This window comes from Pipra filicauda, unplaced genomic scaffold, assembly GCF_003945595.2.
Source record: "Pipra filicauda isolate LSUMZ 115617 unplaced genomic scaffold, ASM394559v2 scaffold369_size710782_pilon, whole genome shotgun sequence".
In the NCBI taxonomy this organism is placed as follows: Eukaryota; Metazoa; Chordata; class Aves; order Passeriformes; family Pipridae; genus Pipra; species Pipra filicauda.
Window position 1 is genome coordinate 264,683 of NW_024104497.1, and position 19,698 is coordinate 284,380.

The 19,698-nt window shown below is 38.0% G+C and overlaps 1 protein-coding gene and 1 long non-coding RNA gene across 2 annotated transcripts; one reads left to right on the forward strand and one right to left on the reverse strand.

The window, feature by feature from the left end:
• Positions 1-2,821: 2,821 nt before the first annotated feature.
• Positions 2,822-13,338, reverse strand: ARGLU1 (arginine and glutamate rich 1). The gene is made up of 4 exons (XM_027730789.2): positions 12,737-13,338; positions 8,477-8,702; positions 6,049-6,132; positions 2,822-4,827 (listed from the first exon to the last, which is right to left on the reverse strand). The coding sequence occupies exons 1-4, from the start codon at positions 13,090-13,092 to the stop codon at positions 4,663-4,665; spliced, it is 831 nt and encodes a 276-aa protein (XP_027586590.1). The 5' UTR covers positions 13,093-13,338; the 3' UTR covers positions 2,822-4,662.
• Positions 13,339-13,683: 345 nt separating this feature from the next.
• On the forward strand, positions 13,684-19,478 carry LOC120323899. Its single transcript, XR_005564814.1, has 2 exons — positions 13,684-14,802; positions 16,778-19,478. It is a non-coding gene; the product is annotated as an uncharacterized LOC120323899 (long non-coding RNA).
• Positions 19,479-19,698: the final 220 nt, after the last annotated feature.

The following is a 19,698-nucleotide window of genomic DNA, read 5'->3' on the forward strand; positions in this document are numbered from 1 at the left end:
CGCGGTTCCCCGGCGCCCGGGCGGTCTGGCTCCGCGGGAGAGGATGGACACACAAATGGACAGACGGATGGATGGATGAGTACGGCCAGCGAGCAGGTGAGACCCACCTATCCCTTTCCTTCACTGAAAAACTGGGACTCTGTCGTTTGCATCGCTTAAATTTCCTGTACCTCAGCCAGGCTTAAAACAAAAATTCGGGTTTATCGCTGAATAACCCTTTTCGCTTTTTTTAGATAGTGATGCAGCCAATAATTACATAGACATTTGCTCTGGTCCTACGAAATCCATAATAAAAGGCATCTAATCTGAATGGGATCAGGATTGGGCCCACAATCCCTGATTCTCTTTTTAACATCACTCTAAACATCGGCAATGAGAATATATGGGACATGAATCTTTTTATTAAGTGGAAAAGCTCACCACGATCAATCATTACTTAAAAATGTACCAATTTTAAAAGTCGAAAATATATAACTTAATGGATACAATTACTGTTACATTTAATAAAGAGAAATGATCATAACTGATGCTTACTGACTTAAATGGATTCTTTATCATTTGTCCAAAGGGCAAGTGTGCCAGATACTTGAAACAGCTCTTAATATATCATTCACACCACAACAATGCATTTTCTGCACTTATGGTAGAGTAAATACATTATCTAGATGTTAATTTGCCTTCTCCAGGTCTATTTGATAACTGCAATTTTGGTTAACCATAGCTTCTTAGAAAACGAGCTTGGCTCCTCCTAAATACAACCAATAGAATTCAAGCAGCCTTATAAAAATCAGAAACGAAGTTTGTACACCCTAACCATGCATTTTAATTGTTTGACTTATTTTTATACCAATTCTCAGTACCACTCTGCAAAAACAAAAATATTTACATTATTTTGTGGTTTGTGATATGAGTGGTAGTAAAAAGGATCTGGGATCAAACTTCCACACACCCATCCCTTTATTATAAAAGGGGGTTCATGTCCTGTTGAGCAGAGCTGACGCTGAATCAGCATAACCCTTGATTCTAAGTGTCAGTCCGGGGAGAATGATCGGAAGCATGAGGTTGTTTCGTACAGAAACATCAAGAGGCTCAGCACTCTTCAGCGGGCTAGCAAAACGGTGGGATAGGGAGATGGAGATAACCCTGAAATGCATGTTTGGTGGCACCAGCATGAGAATGGAATAGAGATACATGAAAGTCATGGTTCAACTCCAGCCAGACTAGCCTGTCGGTCTGAAACCATACCAAACCAGGCACTTCAACCATATCCTCCTGCCTTGGAAATGAGCCTTAGGCACACAGGCAGCTCCACAGTTCTCTTCTGAAATCAATCCCCTGTGTAACACAGCCTGGAAGGTGTTTATTAACTTGAATTTCACCTGCACTTGCACCAAGACCCTGCAATGACAGAGTTAAGATCCCAAATGCTCTGAAAATGTTTAATGAGACACTGCATGCAGTTTAAAGTGAATAACCAACACCTCCACATTTGGTGTACGTCCAAAAAATGGCACATTAATGGCATCACAAAGGGGATTACCAGCTTCAGATCAGCAAGGGAAATAGAGAGGTTGAGGTGTATGAGGTGGCACAAAGCTAAAGAGAAAAGGAGAGACATCAAAAGTAAATCCTTCTTTTTCAAGACAAGATAGCAATGGATGAACTACTGATACTTTAGTGAGATTATACATTTAGTGAGATTATACGTAGGTATGCTGTTGCTTGGCAGTTTAGATATCTCAACGACCTAACTGTCTCTGCTGTGCTAAGTGTCAAGGACTCCATCCTTTCAATACATTTCACAGCAGTCAGCTTTCCACTTGTACTTGGAAAAACAATGATAAACAAACATGGGAATTAGCAAATTGCCAAAGAGCACATGTTTAGCATGCTGCTGTAAGGCCTTCCATGCTCCTGCCTTTGCCAGACAGATGCACTGTTCAGTATTAAAATAATTATCCAGGACATTTATGAACAGGGGTTAGGGAAACTAAGATCTCTTCTGTTATAAGAGAAATGAATACTGCTCAAGGTAGGTGGCAACAAAAATGCCTACTGGCCTCCCTGGGTGAGTCAACAACACACAAAACCCCAGAACAAACTAAAAACTGTCTAACCAAAATAAAACACCCAACACATTCACCAACAGCAGTTTCTCTAGGTAGGCCAATATCCTCTTGAAGATGCATGCAGGGAGCTCACAGTTTAAACACCACATAAATGTCAGCCTAAACAGGCATGAAGTTCCATGGGAATATAAGAACATGCCAAGTTCTCCCAATCAAATGTCAATTTATCCCCCTCCCAAACTGTGCACACCTCTACTTTCCTAGAAATCAGTATCCCTGAAGTCCTACAATAATTTTAAAAAGAAAGAAAACCGCAGTGCAATGCAAATGTAACATGTGCCCACACTGAACCTACAAAGAACTATCTCAGAAACACAGAATGCTTTAGGACAGCAGAGACAGAGATTCCATCAACTGAACTTCTACCCCAACAGAGGAAAACAAAACAAAACAAAAAAAAGCAAAACCAAAAACCTAGCTGTTTTTTGAGGGCAGGGGAAAGAGAAACAGGTATGAAATGGGGAAAGGCAGAATGGGCAATCTCATTAGGAATGAGCATTTTGTCCAAGAAAGCCCTAGAGGTGAGACTGAAAATAACCTTGTAACATCTAAGCCTACACAATGTTATACGTGGAGAACAAAAGTTGCTCTTTAGCAGCAAATTATGTGATGCAGAACAAAATGCTCAATACCACAGCTGCACACGATTACTTAGCTTCTTGCTTTTAGAAGAGGAAATGAAACTGCATAGGTCTGTTTTGAGTATTGACTTTTAATAGCTTGTTTCTCATAAGGGAACAGGGGATGTTTTCTGTTTTAGAAATACAGGTATCAGTTGATCTTTAAATACAGCCTGCTCCTGCCAACAGGTCACGTACATGATTTATTTGGCTTCAGCTTTTGTTTTTATGCATTAAGCAACTTTTAACCTTCTTTTGTAATACAATATATAGGCAAATTTAAGTACAATAATAGTGTAGGTATTTTACCGTCTTCACATTTTCTTGACATGCTGGACAAAGTGATACACATCAGTCTACCCCCCAAGCCCCAGTTTCATACAAAGCATGTTGAATACTGCTTTCAGTGGCACACTCAACTTGCTCCCACATTTAATTTGCCAAATCTACAGAAACAGACCCTTTGGGAATATCAGGAATTACTTCCGACTTTGTCCAGTGACATTCAAATGCTTAGGCAACTATTGGTAACTTTCATTTTATGGTTACTACAGATGTTGCACGCTGACAGGAAAAGAAAGTTTTAGAACTGGACAAGCTATAGTAATCCAGGTTTTGGTAGAAGAATTATATACAAAAAGGGGATTTATATATAGTTTTCAATCTCTAGTTTCATTTTTCAAAATAAAACCTGTATATATAAATGGATAATATTCAAGATCTGTATATGAATAACAGTTGCTTTCTGGCTAAAACAATATATTTAGACAGAGTCTCACTTTCTGTTTGTCACTTCAAGTATACTAGCCAGTCCAGTCCTTTGGGAGAAAAAACTTCCATTTTTAAATCCTTGAGGATCCATCAGATTCATTATTTGGTAATGACCTTAACTTATACAATATACTATATTATGAGGTGAACCGAAGGGGATTAGATATCGAAGTACCGGTCTGAGTGCAGTAAGCCGAACAGCCGTTTAAACATGATACTACAGCTGAAATAAGTCTCTGTCAGAATAAAAACCAACATTCATAAAAACAGCAGAAGCCATCAAAAACATTCACAACTGCAGGGATTTTTTTACTGTGTGTAATTTTGCATTATAAGTAGGAGAAGCCACAATAGTTTAAAGCAAAATTTAAAAAAATACCACTATAGTCTTGAATTTAATAATGTGAATTGTCACTCTTATAGCTGTTTATAGAAGTGTACTAAAAAAATTTACTTAAACATATGAATTTAAGACTTTCACTTTATTCAGCAAATTGGTTTATTTACACAATGGGGAACGCTGGTTGAATGCTGTCAATGTAATAAAAACAAATCTAACAGAGACAATACTGCTCTCTAGGTATTCATAGCAGAAATGACAAACTATTTCCTTACCTGTATCAGGAACATCAAGCGCAACAACGGGACAGTATCATAGGACACTGATTTAACAATAAACCGCAGAGGTCCAGTAATACTATGGCAATTTACTCATGTATTTACTGACTTCAAAAAAAAACATTAGAAGTCAGCAATACCCAGTATAAAGTTCTGTCAATTATCAGAGTCAAACTCTGACTAGTAGGTCAGTAAAACCTTATTAGATCATCCACAATTCATGAAGTGACATGACTTGCTTCAGATCACCAATACAGAAACAAAATTCATGAAAACAGATTATGCTCTAAAAGGCAATGATGATCTGATAAGGGTTTAACTTAATGGAAACTTAAAAAAAATAAGAATTGCAGAGCACAGCCCCTATTAGAACAAGCTAACTTTCCAACTTTCAAAAAAGACAAAAAAAAATTGAGAAGAAAAAAAAACCAAAAACACTTCAACATGAAGCTACCATACAAAGTTTTTTTTGTTTTCCTTTTTTTTTTTTTTTTTTTTTTCTTTTAGGAGTTCAGAGTTGAAATTTAATCCTGGCTTTTTAGGGAGAAGGACAGTTTTGGCCTAGACTTTCCTTTGCCCAGGATAATTTTTTGCTCTTCCTTTTGCTGACGTTGTCTCTCTTGTTCTAGTTTCATCCTCTCCTCATGAATCTTTCTTTGTTCTTCAACAATTTTCAATTGTTCTTCAGCCTATGTAAGAAAATGATAAAATTTAGGCCAGCATATTTTGTAGTCATAAAAGCAATTTACAAGTCCATATTAACTTCCAAACAGGTCCAATCCTGCATAGGTATGTAAGCAGTTCTGCCTGAGCTAGATGCCATAGTTGGTTTCAGTGAAACTATTTATAAAATGGTTATTTGAATTGAGTTTATAAGAAACATTGAGAACTTTCTACAGCTAATGTATTGAAATCTTGAGTGCTTACATGTCATATTTTTCAGCACTGCTGTGCAAACAACACTTTATATTTAATTAAGGAAGACAACAGATATCTAAAGATATCCCGACGTGTAAAATGCAGGCACAATGAAGTAACACATCTTCAAGCAGAGGTCTCCCTGCTCCAAAACCCACCTAAAAACCCCTCCTAATCCAAGCCTATCTTTACTTGATTTGTAACTAGTCAGTCCTTACACTGACCAATAGTTCTTACAGCTCTTCCAGTGGTCTTCTAAAGGTGCTTATTTTGTTCATTACATCAGTTCATACTTTAAATTTTCTTTATGTCCTGTTTCAACCATATAAGGTTGAGAAAAGGGTAAAACAGAAAGAGATGTAAAGCAGGTGTAGTTCAAGTAAAGAGTTTTAAGAAGCCTCCTTTTTACATGAAAGAGGTGTAATTACCTGGGCAATTGAAACTGATAGAGTTCAATTAGGACTTAGAAGACGCTTAGTTTGGCTTATCATCAAATGATTAGAATCAGCTCAATCCTATTAAATATTTTCATGTGGCAGGCACCTGATTAAATGGTCTCGAAGACCAACATATGCTAGACTTTTCTAACTTAGACATCTTAAGCTTATGCTGAAAGTCCCTTTCAGCACTTCTACATCAACATTATACTCGACTCAAATCCAGTTTGTACTTGTCCTGCTCAATGAAACAGAATTAGTCATTTGAAGCTGAACACGTCTGCAAACTTACTTCAACCTTCCCCATGAGCTATAGTTAAAACGGACTTTTTAAATTCTGAAGGCAGCGATTTCCCTCTAAATTAACTGCATCCGAACTATAGGGTTACTGTTAAGGATCTGGACTTTTATGCTCAGGGGAAGGAGAGCAATGCTACTGATACAACCAGCAACAGGTAAGTTAAACTCTAGAAAGCGTGGATTTGTTCAACTGTGTTTCAAATCTAGCAGACACCTGTATTTCCCTACAAAATGGTTATCTACATCTTCACATACCAGTTTAGCTTGTGCTTCTGCAATTTTTCGATTATTCTCTTCCAGTATTCGCTCTAGTTCCTCACGCTTTGCACGCTCTTCTTCCTAAAGGGGAGGACAGGGCAAGATGTTAGTAAAGTAAAATATTCATTTCTGCATGTTCACTAATCTTTCTCAGAATTCTTTTGTGAACTGACTTAAAGTGGCAGCTTTACAGCCACCTATTTTGTCTCACAATGGTAAACTGTGCAGCCACTAAAACTGGTTTCTACTACTCAATTTAAATCATCCCGCCCAGTCCAAACAGCAACCAACTAAACCCTCCCTAATCATAGAATCCTGACAATTTATTACTAGAATTTTAATATCACACAAATCAACAAGGACAACTACAAAAACTGGATAGTATTTACCAAATTAAAAAGTAATATAGAAAATATAAATAAAGTGAATAGTTTGTCTCACCAATTAAGTATACCTACGTATTCTTTACCTATACTCCTTTAATCAGCATTAAAAGTTGAATATTTACTGTCTTGTCCAGTGTCCTGCAGAGTGTGCTCCTCGGCTGCCATACGCGCCAGCTTCCTCTTTAAAATGATTTGTACTGTTAGCTTGGCAATACCTGCATCAGCAGCTCAACCATTTATAAAGAAACAACATACAAGGAAGGCTGAGCTGAGGAATGCAGATGTTTATGGTAAGAAGGAACAAAAATATGTAAATCATTCCTAAGGCAAACAATTAATAAGAAAAATACATTTACTGTTAGTGAAAAATACAAATGGTAATCCATACTTCATGGAGCTATGGGCTTCTTTCATGGGGAGAATGGACTTAACATTCAGTATTTTGACAATTTTAAGACAGCTGAAACTGTCGTTTGCAGTATGAACTTGGAATTCAGGAGTCCAGGGAAGGCAAGATCAGGAAATAAAGCCTTGTAATTGTTGTTTTCTTGGTGAATTTTATGGAACTCTGTTATGCAACTCAAATATGAAGACTGCGTGAAAGTTTTTGAGGTGTTTCAGTTCACATAATATATATCCAAATTATTTTAATATTTGGAGGATTTAAAGTTAGCCAGAGGTTTGTGTCTGTGTAAGAAAAAAAAGTTAATACGAACAAAGCAAGCATATGAAAACTTCTTACTATGACTAGTAACGAGCTACTAGCTAGCACACTTCACTCCAGGCATGGAGGTTTATTACATGTTACAAAGAACTGATGAGACTTCTCCACATGATATTGACAATAGCAAAAATACTGTTTAAAAAGAGTCATCCATCTGATCAAATGAAAATCTCTATCTATATATGAAGAATTTTCTGACTATGAACATGAAAATTCAGTGTAAACTCTTTCATATTAAAGTCTGAATTTGCAAAAAAAGTATAATTTAATATTTTTAATATTTACTGTAACTCAGCATTCCATTTGTTTTCATTTAATTAAGTGATACTGTGTAACTGACAAGTCACATTTAGTATGAAGGGGAAAGCTGCATTGCTACTGTCTCTCCTTCTGTAAGCCAATCAAAATATTAATTTAAAATAAACTGTGTAGGAGGTAGAGAATGAAAAAAGCATTCAACACTTATGACTATTTAGCACAGATTTCCTTTACAGTTTGAAGTTTGTTTTGAAACTTATGGATCCTGGAATGATTGGTGCAGGCAGGCATCAAAGCCTTTAGTAGCAAATTACTGTCTCACAGAAAGACATTTTCAGCTTCTGCTCCAGCTGCTGATTAAAAAAACAAAACCAAACAAAAAAATCCAAAAACCCAAGTCACACGTTCAGCTTGACTTCAGACAAGGGCAACCTGCTCTTTTATAACTTCTAGGGAGAAAAAAAGGAGTTGTTAGTAGTTATTAAGAATGGGTATAATGATTTGGACAGAGATCCTTCATGAAGACGTGAACGGGCTTATGCTCGAAGTCCCAGAATTAGTCCAATGTATGCTCAAGGAAAATGTTCATTTTAAAATGAAGAATAAGAAACCTATTTGTTAAAGACAGGTACTGCAGATCACTGCTGGACCCTGCTTTTTGCCTGACTGAAGGCAAAAGCCTCTTACAGTCTAGGTAAACAAAATGAAACAAATGAAGGATACATAATTACAGGTTTTTCAATACCCTTCCCCAGAAATGAAAGGACTGCTGATAAATCCTGCAGCCATGGCAAAAGTTTCAAACAATTCTGAAATATGTAGGTCAGTTCCATTAAAAATCAAGTATCCTTGTTCAGGTTTTAGGAGAATAACTGTTTAAATATCAGTGAGCTCCTCTGAATAGGCTAGAAATTAAGTTTCGCAGCAATGCAAGTTTATATGAGAAGGGAATTAGATTTGCTGTATTCCATCTCTTTCTGAACCGAACAGGAGGCACAAACCAACACTGAAAGTTTTGCCATGGACTGTCTCTACTTTCCAAACGACCGAGCGTTACCTCTCTGGCTTTTTGTGCTGCAAGTTCAGCTTGTCGCTGTCGCTCGAGTTCTTCGAGCAACTGTTTTTCCATGATGCGCTTAGCCTCCTCCACCCTGCGGAGAACCTCTCGCTCAATTTCATCCTTTCTTTTCTCCAACTCTTCTTCTACACGTTTAGCCACAAGTTCTTCCACTCTTCGAGCAGTTTCTTCCTCTACGAGTTTCTCTTCAATTTCTTGTTGACGACTACAAAATGCAAACGTGAGGATTACCTTTTTAATCAATAAAGAATGTTTGCACTGAAACGAACTCCTTCAATACCCACCATCAGCCACGCTACTGAACAACTTTTGAAAAGTTTTATATCTTATACACAAACTATATACATAAAGAATATTTTGACCTACATTTAAAGAAAGTGAATATTCAGGCAATCAGTGTTCCTACTATAGGGAATCCATTCAGCCCATACCATACTTAGCATCTCTATATATACTAACAGACTAAGATTGAGAATACCTAATCATACTACTTCTTCATCATAATTAGGGGGGAAAAAGGGAAAAAATCCAAACCAACAAATAACACCCCCCCAAAATACAAAACAACAACCACAACCCCCCCCCAAATCCAAATCCCACCCAACTTTGACTATCCTTAGGACTTCAAATGGTCTCAATTTTCAGCCATGTGTAGCAATAACATCCTGTAAAATCTTGCCTTAATGTTACCACCTCAGAGGTACCAAACTCACCACTAATAACTTAAAATAGAAGACAGAAGCAATAAAATTTGTGATTTGAATATTTTAACTAGAATTCCAGTGGTATAGCTGTAATCTAGATATCCAATCATTTACATATCAAATTTTGAGTACTTCAGCTCTCCTTAAGATTTTTAATGCAGCACTCTGTTCCTACTGTAATTATCCAAAATAAATTAAACCAATACCAAGCGCTAAATAAATCCTTGTGAACTACAGCTTTCCATGTTCTGAGTTTTGGAAACATTTTTAAACATCTTGTCTTTATTTTTGTTTAGCAGCAGTGTTATCACTTAGCCTGACTGCTGTTTTAAGTTTTCATTAAGGATACAAAGAGTTTAGCTAGATTTGCAGTTTAATTACCAAATGTAGGAAAAAAAAATTCCAGGTAGTAATCACTACCTAGTAATCAACAGAGCAATTACAGATCCAAAGATGAACAGTGAATACTGTATAGCTGTATTTTACATAGTGCTATTTATCTGGAATTATTATGGGCTTTGCGGAGAAGACTGTTGCTTTTAAACTTGACATTTAACTTCCATTTTAAGTATTCTGTGAAGTACAGAACAATCTTATAAAACTTATCTTCTGGATTGTTAGTGACAAAAATGCATGATTTAGAATAACAACTACAATTGCAGTATCTTCATATTCTGTCATTTTCATAACGCTTGCATTTTCCTATCTCATTTGGAAAAGCTTTCCTAATCTATCTTATTTGGAAAACAACTAATTTAAAAAAAAAAAAAAAGAAGAGTTACAGGATTTACCAACTTTTAGATTGCCCAAGGTACAATTTCCAAAGATGTGCCTTGGGAAATGATGAAGTATGGACTACTGATCTATATAGGCATGGGAAATACAGAGCTGAAAGGCTCCCAATTCCCCCTTTTCACGTGTCATCTTTTCAGAAGTGTACTCAAGTAAGTTAACTTCAGTAAAAAATTTTGGAACGCTCAACTCAATCATTTGGCCTGAGAACACAAATTTTATTCTTACATTCCTCAAGAGACAGCCATCTTACCTGGGGGCACATTAGACCAGTATTCACTTTTCCAAAATAGACATAAAATACCTTGAGGTGACTTTTTCAGAAAAAAAACAGACAACAAAAGGCAAACAAAAAACCTAGACCACTATCACCATCCAGAAAAATACAACACCCCCATTCTGATACAGCAGTATCTCTGCCAAGCCACGACCCTTTCTGGACAATTTTTTAAACATCCTTTATATACTAAATATTCTTTTATTTTAAAAGGTTTTCATTTCTTCTTACAAGGTTTTATTCAGCAACGAGTACTCTCACTGTCCTTTACCAATACTGCTTAGCGTACCTAAGAGGCTGTTCTAGAGAAAGAAATTGTCAGAAAGTTCATATTCTTGTGTTTTATTCAACTATCATAGCTTTATGTTTAACATTGGGAAATCCAGAACAAAAGTTAATTAATTGAATAAAGATAGTGCACAGTTACAAAAATACCCATGACATTCACGTCTGAAATAAATTCTCAAATATCCTCAGCAATGGATGATGTACTCATTGTGCCTGAAAACGTTTCGTTCTTCTCACCCCAACAAATTTCATTTAAATTTAATTAAACCAATCAAATGTGTTTTTTAACACTTATAGGCAATGATAATATTACAATGCCTTTGACCTCATCAAGGAAATTAAATTATAAACACAGATATAAATCTCAATGATTTATTCTGTAGTTTATACTATTTTTTTTAATCACATGAACTTACAGTATTTCATACAGAGGTATAACTTTATCATCCTGGCCTACTGATGATTCCAGAGCAAAAGATAAGTCATTAAGTTAAAAAAGTATTTTTAGTATGATCCATTTGCTTCTTGAAGACTAATTTTATGAAATCTGCAGAAAAGAAACCACTTATATGTCAGCAAATTTCTGAGGGGAAAAAGTCATACTTGCAAGGCCTTTATAGAAAATGAGCATTATAGGAAAGAACAGAAGTTAGGCTATGTATTAAGATCTGAACAGACACGAGAAGAAGAAAGTCACTTTCAATATATGAACTGTCCCCTAGTTTATTCAGTCAGCAAGAAAGTACTTCTTTCCTTCACTAATATGAGTCTACACTAACATACGTAACGCAATTTACAGATGACTTACTCAAATACCATACTTTTCTACTGTATTAGGTTTTATTGCTTTTTCTTTTTAAAATTAAAGGGTATTCCAGAAGTATGAAAATTTCATGCCCAATCTTTTCCAATATTGATTCTTCCTCAAAAGTCTACTGTAGCAAATATCGCTCAAATGTCATATTCCTCCTACACAGACTTCATGAGCATTTTAAAATTTCAAAACTAACTTAAATAGAAAATGTACTTACATATGAACTAAACCAGTTGTGAAACACTAAAATAAACTATTCACTATATTCTCAAATTGTTAAGCACATTCCAATTCATCACTGAAGATATGGAATGGATGGAATATTTTTTTAATTTAGGTACTGAATAAAATTATAAACCACAAAATCAGGATCAGTATCTCCAAACCCTTCAATTTTAACCTGTGTTTGTGTTACTATGGAAGTTTTTGACAACATTGCTGTCAAAATCTCAAGTTAGCAAAGGAGATTATCAACAAACAAACACAAAAGCGATAACTCGGTCTCACTCAGCCTTCTGAACGTCAACTAATATTTCATGAGAACGATAGTGCTGAAATAAAACTCAAAGTTCCACCTGAGAATTAACAGGATTACTTGACTTCACTCATACAAACAAGTGCTATTTCTGGTCTAGGTGGTCCAATGAGCAAGGGTAGCATTCGAAGAAGAATCAGCTGATCACAACTGTTCAAACCATTCTCCTCTGTGCTGCTTAAAGGTCTGTTTCATAACTTATTATGCTGCTAAACATCAGTGCATACCCAACGTTTATTAAAACAGAATTTATCTCTGCAGACTCAACAAATAGCCACACTCCCCACAACTTAAACTGAAAAGGGACAAGGTTTCAAACAAAACAAGTCACCGGCTGTCACTGTCCCATTTGCCAAGAAAATAATCCCTCAGTGTTAATATAATAGCTTCACAGTGCTTCTTGAAACCCTCAGCCGAGCAACTCCAGATGTCTCCGCTCGACGTACAAGAAGCCCCACGCCAGGGTGGGGAGGGGCGGGCGGTGCAGCACAAAGCCTCGGGCGCCGCGGCCTCGCCGCACAGGGAAGTTTGGGAGCAGCGCCGGCGGACGGGAAGCGGCAGAGCCGGCGCTGGGGAGGCGGCGTGCGGGGGGTTCGCCCCCGAGTGGGCGGCTCCGAACGCACCTGAGGGAGCCGGGCTTTGGGAAAGGGGCGGATGGCGGGAAAACCGGCTCTCACTAGGCCTCAGCGAAGGCCCGAACGCCTGTACCCCAGTGGCAGGCGGCCCTCTCGCAGGAGGAAGGCGCGGAAAGGCACCAGGGCACAGACCACCCTCCTTCGTCCCCCATCCCTCACTGCCCCCTCGCCCCCAGCCCAGGCTCGGAGCTCACATTTTCCGCTGCCGCTCGAACTCCGCTTTTTTCTCCTCCTCCTCCCGCTTCTGCTTTTCGTCCAGGCTGCTGCGCTTGCTCACCGTGCGCCCGAAGATGTCGATGCGGTCTGGGGGGGAGGAGGCGCGGTCGCGGTCCCGCTCCCGGTCGCGGCGGGAGGAGGGGGCCGTGTTGGAGCGCGAGCGGGAGCGGGACTCCCGGCGCCGGTTCCGCTTGCTCTCCCGGGACTTGGAGCGCTTACGCGCCCGCTCCTTTTCCCGGGAGCGAGACCGCGATCGGCTCCGGTTCTTCTTGTTGTGCTTGGAGCTCTTGGTGTGCTTAGAGCGGGACGAGCTCCGACTGCGGGACCGACCCATCCCGGCGGAGAGGCCGCGCCGACGACCGCTTGACCACCCCCGCCCCTTTCGCTAGCGGCGCCCGGAAGAGGTGCGAGGAGGCTCTGCACGCATCAGCACCCCCCGATATAGCCCCTCGTCCTGTCCCTTCCCTCCGCTTTGAGCTGCAAGGAGAAGGAACAGGCCCCAGGAGCAGGAGCAAGTCCGGACGCAGCCAAGATGGCGGCCCTGGCTCAGCAGCGACTCTCCTTTCCCGCCCCACAATGCACCGCTCCGCGATCGAGCCGCTCCCCCTCTTCCGCCGCCTCCGGCGATGCGGCGGAGAAGCCCGAGAGCACTCGACAATGTTCGGCAGCCAATGGGAAGCGCCGCTCGGACGGGGCGCCCCGGCCGGCCGGTGCCTTGGTCCGCGGGGCCCTCGGTGTGGGTGTGCGGGCAACGCGCGGGCAGCGCGGCCGAACGCCGAGCGGGGCACTGACACCTTTTTCTTTAGCTGATTTTTATTTTTTTTTTTTGGTCTGGTGGATTTTTTTGCTTTGACATAGGGGACACAAGGACTCTATTAGGAAGTTATGAAAAAACAGTTAGCACACCCCCCCCCCCCCCCATCCCTTAGCGACCCATCCCTTAAAGAGAAGGAAGCGCCTAAGATTCGTAAATGCTTATTTGGTCGAAAGCAACAACAAAACTCAGAGGGCCCGCAAACAAACAGGAAGTTTTATTAGTAAATTACACACTTGGTGTGGAAGTTGTTGTGTTAGTTCCTATACCTGCTACATAAGTACAAGGCAGTGCGTTTTGGATAAGGGGTGAAAGAAAAGAGAGGAATTAAAGAGAAAGACATGAATTAAAGAAAGAAAGAAAGAAAAAGGAAAAGAAAGGGAAAACAGAAAACCAGTCCTGGTTCCAGGGTTCATCCCTGAGGTGTTGTCAATCCTGGTTTCAGCATCAATCCAGCTGTGCTGGTCCAGCTGATGAGAAGTTCAGGGTCCTGGGGGTCTGTTTCCATGTAGCTAATGTCCAGTGTGGCACACTGAATGTCTGTTTTGGCTGTATTTATCGTGTATTTACATGCAGACGTTATTGTCCATTGTTGTTAACAAGTCTGTAGGCAAAGGAAGCGCTTCAGGTCATGCAGAGAGTATGAAATAGTGGTTCTGTAGGCATCTCTGTAGGATGTTTTTATCATAGTTCTGCCATGTAATTTTTAGAATTTTCTGCTCTAACAATGTTTAGAACTGGTGTTATTCTTGATTTCAGTAAACTGGTGCAATCTATAGATAGTTAATCTCACTTTTTACTTTGAGCAGAAATTTTAGCTCCTTGATATCTTTCACAACTGGTGCCTTTTTTTTTTTTAATAGGTAAATATTTTTACTAAGTTTATGTATGGTTTGCAAAACATTCCTTAAGTCACTGGACAAAATCTAATTTCACTTAAAGGTCTTCTTCTAATTAATTTGATTGACTTGCCTTATTTTTCTTGAAGGAAGACTTTCTTATTTTGAAATTCAGACTTAATCTAATGAATACCAAAAATAAATAAAATGGAAACATCTTTCTGATAGATCACTTTGCAAGTAACAGCAGCGTAGTGGATAGGGTCAAACCAGCATGGCAGGAATTCCAGAGTCACAGACCCTGGCCACACTTGTTTGTCCCCAGCCTTGGGAAGCTCATGCAACAGGTAACTAAGGAAGTTGATAATCAGACCTTTTAGACCCTGACCAGGTAGGTGAGTTTCTAACTGGCATGATTCCTGTAGCAACTTGGCTACAATTGTGTACTGAAGCTTATAAATTCATATGGTACAACAGGTTCTGATTAAAAAATGTATCATAATTTTTTTATTACTACATTATATATTGGATGTACCAAACCTGACCTGGAATATAGCAGAGGGAAGGGGCAGAACTACTTATTTTGCAGTCATAAGTATAAATGAGTTTTTAAAATATTTACCATAAACTGAGTTTTCTCCTTGGTAAATCACTATAACAGAACCTGTATTTAGCAACTTGGTTGCCTGAAGATATACCAATTTCATCTGCAGAATTTTATTCCTATTCATCTATATTGACTCATCAGTGCTATAAAATTCAATATGCAATATTTTATGAGAACAATTCATTATGGTGGATTGCGTGGAATTAAGGAATTATATAATATAGTATAATGAAATCATTTTCTCCAATTCCTTATTGTATTGCTCCATCTCATTTTTTTTAAGCTCCCGAAGTAATAAGAGCACAAGATTTTTAATACTTGTACTAAGTTAAGGTCATTAGTCTGCTCAATTCCTTATTGTATTGCTCCATCTCATTTTTTTTAAGCTCCCGAAGTAATAAGAGCACAAGATTTTTAATACTTGTACTAAGTTAAGGTCATTAGTCTGCTCACTTTGTTATTTATGAGGACTAAATTCTGGTTCTTCTGGAAAAAGCTCCTTTTCCCCTTAAAAAATACATTCCTGAGAGCTGAAAAGTTAGTAGAAAAGCATTTCTGTCTATGATTTCTTTTTTACTTTGAAGCTTGGTAGTTATTTGATTGGGGTATTTTTTTAATTCTATAATCTTATATTTCCCAACTTATTAGTAGTAAAATATTAATATTTAGAGGTTTTTTTCCCCAAGTGTGATTACAATTGATATGGAATTACAGTACTAAAAGGAAGTTTTCAGTAAATACTAAATTTAAAAGCCTTGATAATTACATAATTTCATTTCTTGTTTTCAGTTAATTAAAAAAGAAGACGGTAATTTCCTTTATTAGTTTCACTTCAAAGTTTTAAATATTTAAACTCATGCAATTTTTTTCTGGATTAAATAATGCTAGAATTTTTGAGTTTTTAATGCCATGTGTGTGGGTTTTTTCACAGTTTGCTAGCTATACAGGATTTCCATCCACTCTTGTGTTTTTGCATTTTTTTTCCATTTTAATATATCTCAGTATATTAAAATGCATAATTTGCTTCTTAAAACTGTTGCCTTAGAGTTGGAAAATACCTTATTTGACAGCCAGATTGTGCCATAATTATAGCACCTCACCCTTCTTTACCTTGGCTACTGTCATCATATGAAATCTCTCAACCCATAGGCATTTAGGGGTAGCACCATGGAGATACTGTGTTCTTACAATCTCCAGATCATACCAGCTCTTTCTTACACCACTGCTTCTGTCATTAGCTGGGTCAAGAGGAATCTTGGGAGATTAAAGGTGGATTATTTTGGGTTGTGCTAGTGTGGCACAGCTGGATATGAGATCTTTGTAATGGGTCTAAAATGAAAGAACTCTGGAGGGTAAGCAGGGGAAGAAAGTAAGAGCATAATAGGATAAGGTGTTTGGTATATAATTTGCTGTCATCTGGGGTAGCCTGTGTCACAGTGGTAAGAGGGCAGAAGTAGCACAGAAGAGCTAGGTTGTTGTAAGGGAAAAAAGTGGTTTGAATGTGTATTGGTTCTTTCAAAGCAGATATTTCAGCCAGAGTTTATTAAAAGTCAGAAACTATGAATACAGGTAGTTTTATTTTTTTTAATTTTAAGTATGAGTCAGTGCTACAATTCATGTCACAGAATCTGTAGATCACAGAAGCTGTACAGATGTAGAATTTGTATCAATCACTTTTTAACTTCATTATTTTTTATACATAATGCCAAAGTTGCTTATTATGCATTTTTGGTCAGGTGCTTTGTTTCTCTTTGAACAGTGCCATGGAGTTCTGAGCTGCTAAACTGCAGAGGTAGGGAGATGAACTATCCAGGAGAGTGGCAGAACAGTTGTGAGGAAGACATGGCAGGAGCCTGGAACACCTGACAGGAAGAGAAATATCTTTTCTAAGACTGGAGAGAATAAATCATTAAGACTGCTGCTGCAAAGGACTGTTGAAAAAGGGGGAAAAAAGTTTAATTGCAAGAGTGGAGAGGAAACCCTGTAAAACGACAAATTAAATAAATGAAAAGGCTTTTCACATTGTACCTATACAGAAAGGCTGAGCAGATTGTTTATATAACTATAGTTATTAGCTAAAATAACTCTCTTCCTCTTCTCTGTATGTTCAGTTGATAATCATGTACTTGTAAACGAGCAGTACTGCACACACTGCTGTTGGAAGTGTTTTGTAATTTGGATATGCAAAAAGACATAGCATGAGTTATCAGGACTAGTGTTTGGATATATGATAATCAAATTAATTTAAAACAATATCTATTTTCTTTCCCACATGGACTTATTTTTAGAAAATAAGTAAAATGTCCAAATCATGATCAATGTGGTAATTTAAATATTACATTAGTTATCAATGTCAGAGGACATTTTATGATTTTTGTTTTATGTAAGCCCAATAACCACTTTTTTAGTGTTTGGACTACTTTCTTCTTTCTACATAGAAGAAAGAAAGGAATGTTCATTCTCTTGCCTTGTTCACCTTGCCTAATCTATTTAGGTCCTGAATGAAAGCTCTTGAATGCTATTAGAAGTGGTGAATAAAAGTTTTTACCACAGCTTGAGACACTGATCTGCAAACCATAATGATGCATAATGAATCATTGTGCCTTTTTCTCACAGTATTTTTTTTCAGAATCATTGATACTATATGAAATATGCAGATTTAAGATCACACATAAGTATGTATGGACCTACGACTTTTTTCGTCTAAGACTGACACCAACCAACCCTCCTCAGCAGCTGCACAGTCATTGAGCTACTTTAATTCTGTAAGCATATTCTCATTTATCTGAAGGACTTCGTAGCAGTTGTGGTGTTGGTATGTGTAACTAGGGACTTAAGCCAATCTGAAATGGGTTGATGTGTCATCTAAGCTTCATGAGGGACTGATCCAATGTGGATACGTGGATAGTTCCTTAAGAAAAACAAAACCAAAATCATGAACAAAAGAAAACAGAGTAGCAATGAACACTGTTATTCAAAACCAGGTTGCTCATGATTCAGTGGTTAGCATAGTGGTTAGACTAGTTGGACAAGCAGGAAAATGGGATTCAGGTGTGTCCTCATTCATATCAATGTCTCTTCCTTCCCATGACCATATGTTAATCACCAGACCAGTGTCTAGGCTGGAGTATGGTGAGAAGGGAGCTAAGGGCAAAGTCCCCCTCTGCGTCCTCACAGATTTGACCAAGAGAAAATAAATGTTCAGAGGCAGGAGACAACATGGTTGTAACCTAACGTCTGTGGTACTCTGGATGCGGGAGCAAGTTGCTCTGGATTTCAGTCTATTCAAAAGAGTAGTTTTGAATTTTGTTACATAATCATGAGAAAAGAGACAGGGCTAATCTTGAAAGCTAGAGCACAAAACTTGGCAGGTGCTATAACTGCTTGGGTGTTGCATAACATACCCCCTCCCACAGCAGCTGCATTTCAAAAGGAGTGAGTAGTGTTCTGTTCTTCAAAGGCTACTTTAGGCACTGCCTCAGGAGAGGACTCCCAATTTTTGGCTCCTGAATAGATGAAGATGCCACCTTTGTGGTGCTGACTCAGACATCTTGGCTTTAACAGGGCGACAGCCACACCTCCCTGTACAGAATTTCCTCTTGGCTTGGTGACTCCTCGTTAGCATGTGTATTTTATGAATTCCTAAGTCTTGCTTAATTTTGAAAAAAAGAAAAGTATTTGATTTAAATACTGTTCTGGACATTTTATATCCAGAACATTTTGCATATTTTATTTGTAACCAGAATTTTTCCTGTTTTTCCCTCCTATTTCTTTAGACACACTGACATCTCTAGCAGTACCACTTTTTCAGTATGAAAATGACTGGGAGTGATTACTTTTATTTTAAAGTAGTCAAGAAGCAACTTGTTTATGATAAAAACAAGGTTACAGGTATGGGAAAACCATCCTACTTACACTTAAAAATTAAATTAATGCTACCACAATTTATGGGAATTGACCCTGAAGCATTTTTGAATGTTAACAGCTATTTTGTTAAAATTTTATTAAAAAAAAGGTCAGATGAAACCTTTTTCTTTTTTTCTTACCACCATGCAAATTGATGAACTTTAAAATTAAAACTTGTACATATTAATGGGCAGAAAATAGCAGTTATGTTTTGTTAAAAAGTGTAAGACAAATATTCTGTCTACCTAAAGCAAGCTAGTTTAGCAGGAAGTCTTCTGAATGCCAAATTCTGCCTCATGTATTCACAAAAGTAGCACTTCATTTTGCAAGCTGATTAATTAATTAATTTCCTTGACTTGTTAGGTTAAAGGTTGAAGGAACAAAGTTTTTGGGCGTGATGCAATTTTATTGTACAGTTTCATTTTAACAGAAGCTTTTAAACTTTTTTAAGTTTTTTAGAAAATCTCACTAAAATGGCAAAAGCTCAGAGCCTGTACTTGTAGAGGTCTTTCTTACTGATCTGAAGAGAAATGAAATACTAGAGAGAAAACAGACATTTTGAAGTCCATCATTCTGGGAGTTTTCATTAGTGTTCATTAGCATCTCTTCACTTTTTTTGGAAGACTAAAAATGTTTGGCATGTATTGTGTGCGTCTATTATTGTTCTTTATGTCTTTTATTTCTAAATTATATCAGTAGTCGAGGAGAAAAGACAATGCAGAAAGAATCGTGTCTTGCAGAATATACAACCTAAGGAGTCTTTCTGCTGTGCCT

Bases quoted from the DNA above. Each gene is read 5' to 3' on its own strand.
- ARGLU1 (XM_027730789.2), bottom strand. From the start codon at position 13,092: ATGGGTCGGTCCCGCAGTCGGAGCTCGTCCCGCTCTAAGCACACCAAG. The intron at 6,133-8,476 runs GTAACGCTCGGT...CCTCCCCTTTAG, and splicing joins CAGCACAAAAAGCCAGAGAG to GAAGAAGAGCGTGCAAAGCG. The intron at 4,828-6,048 runs GTATGTGAAGAT...TTTCTTACATAG, and splicing joins CAGAAGCACAAGCTAAACTG to GCTGAAGAACAATTGAAAAT.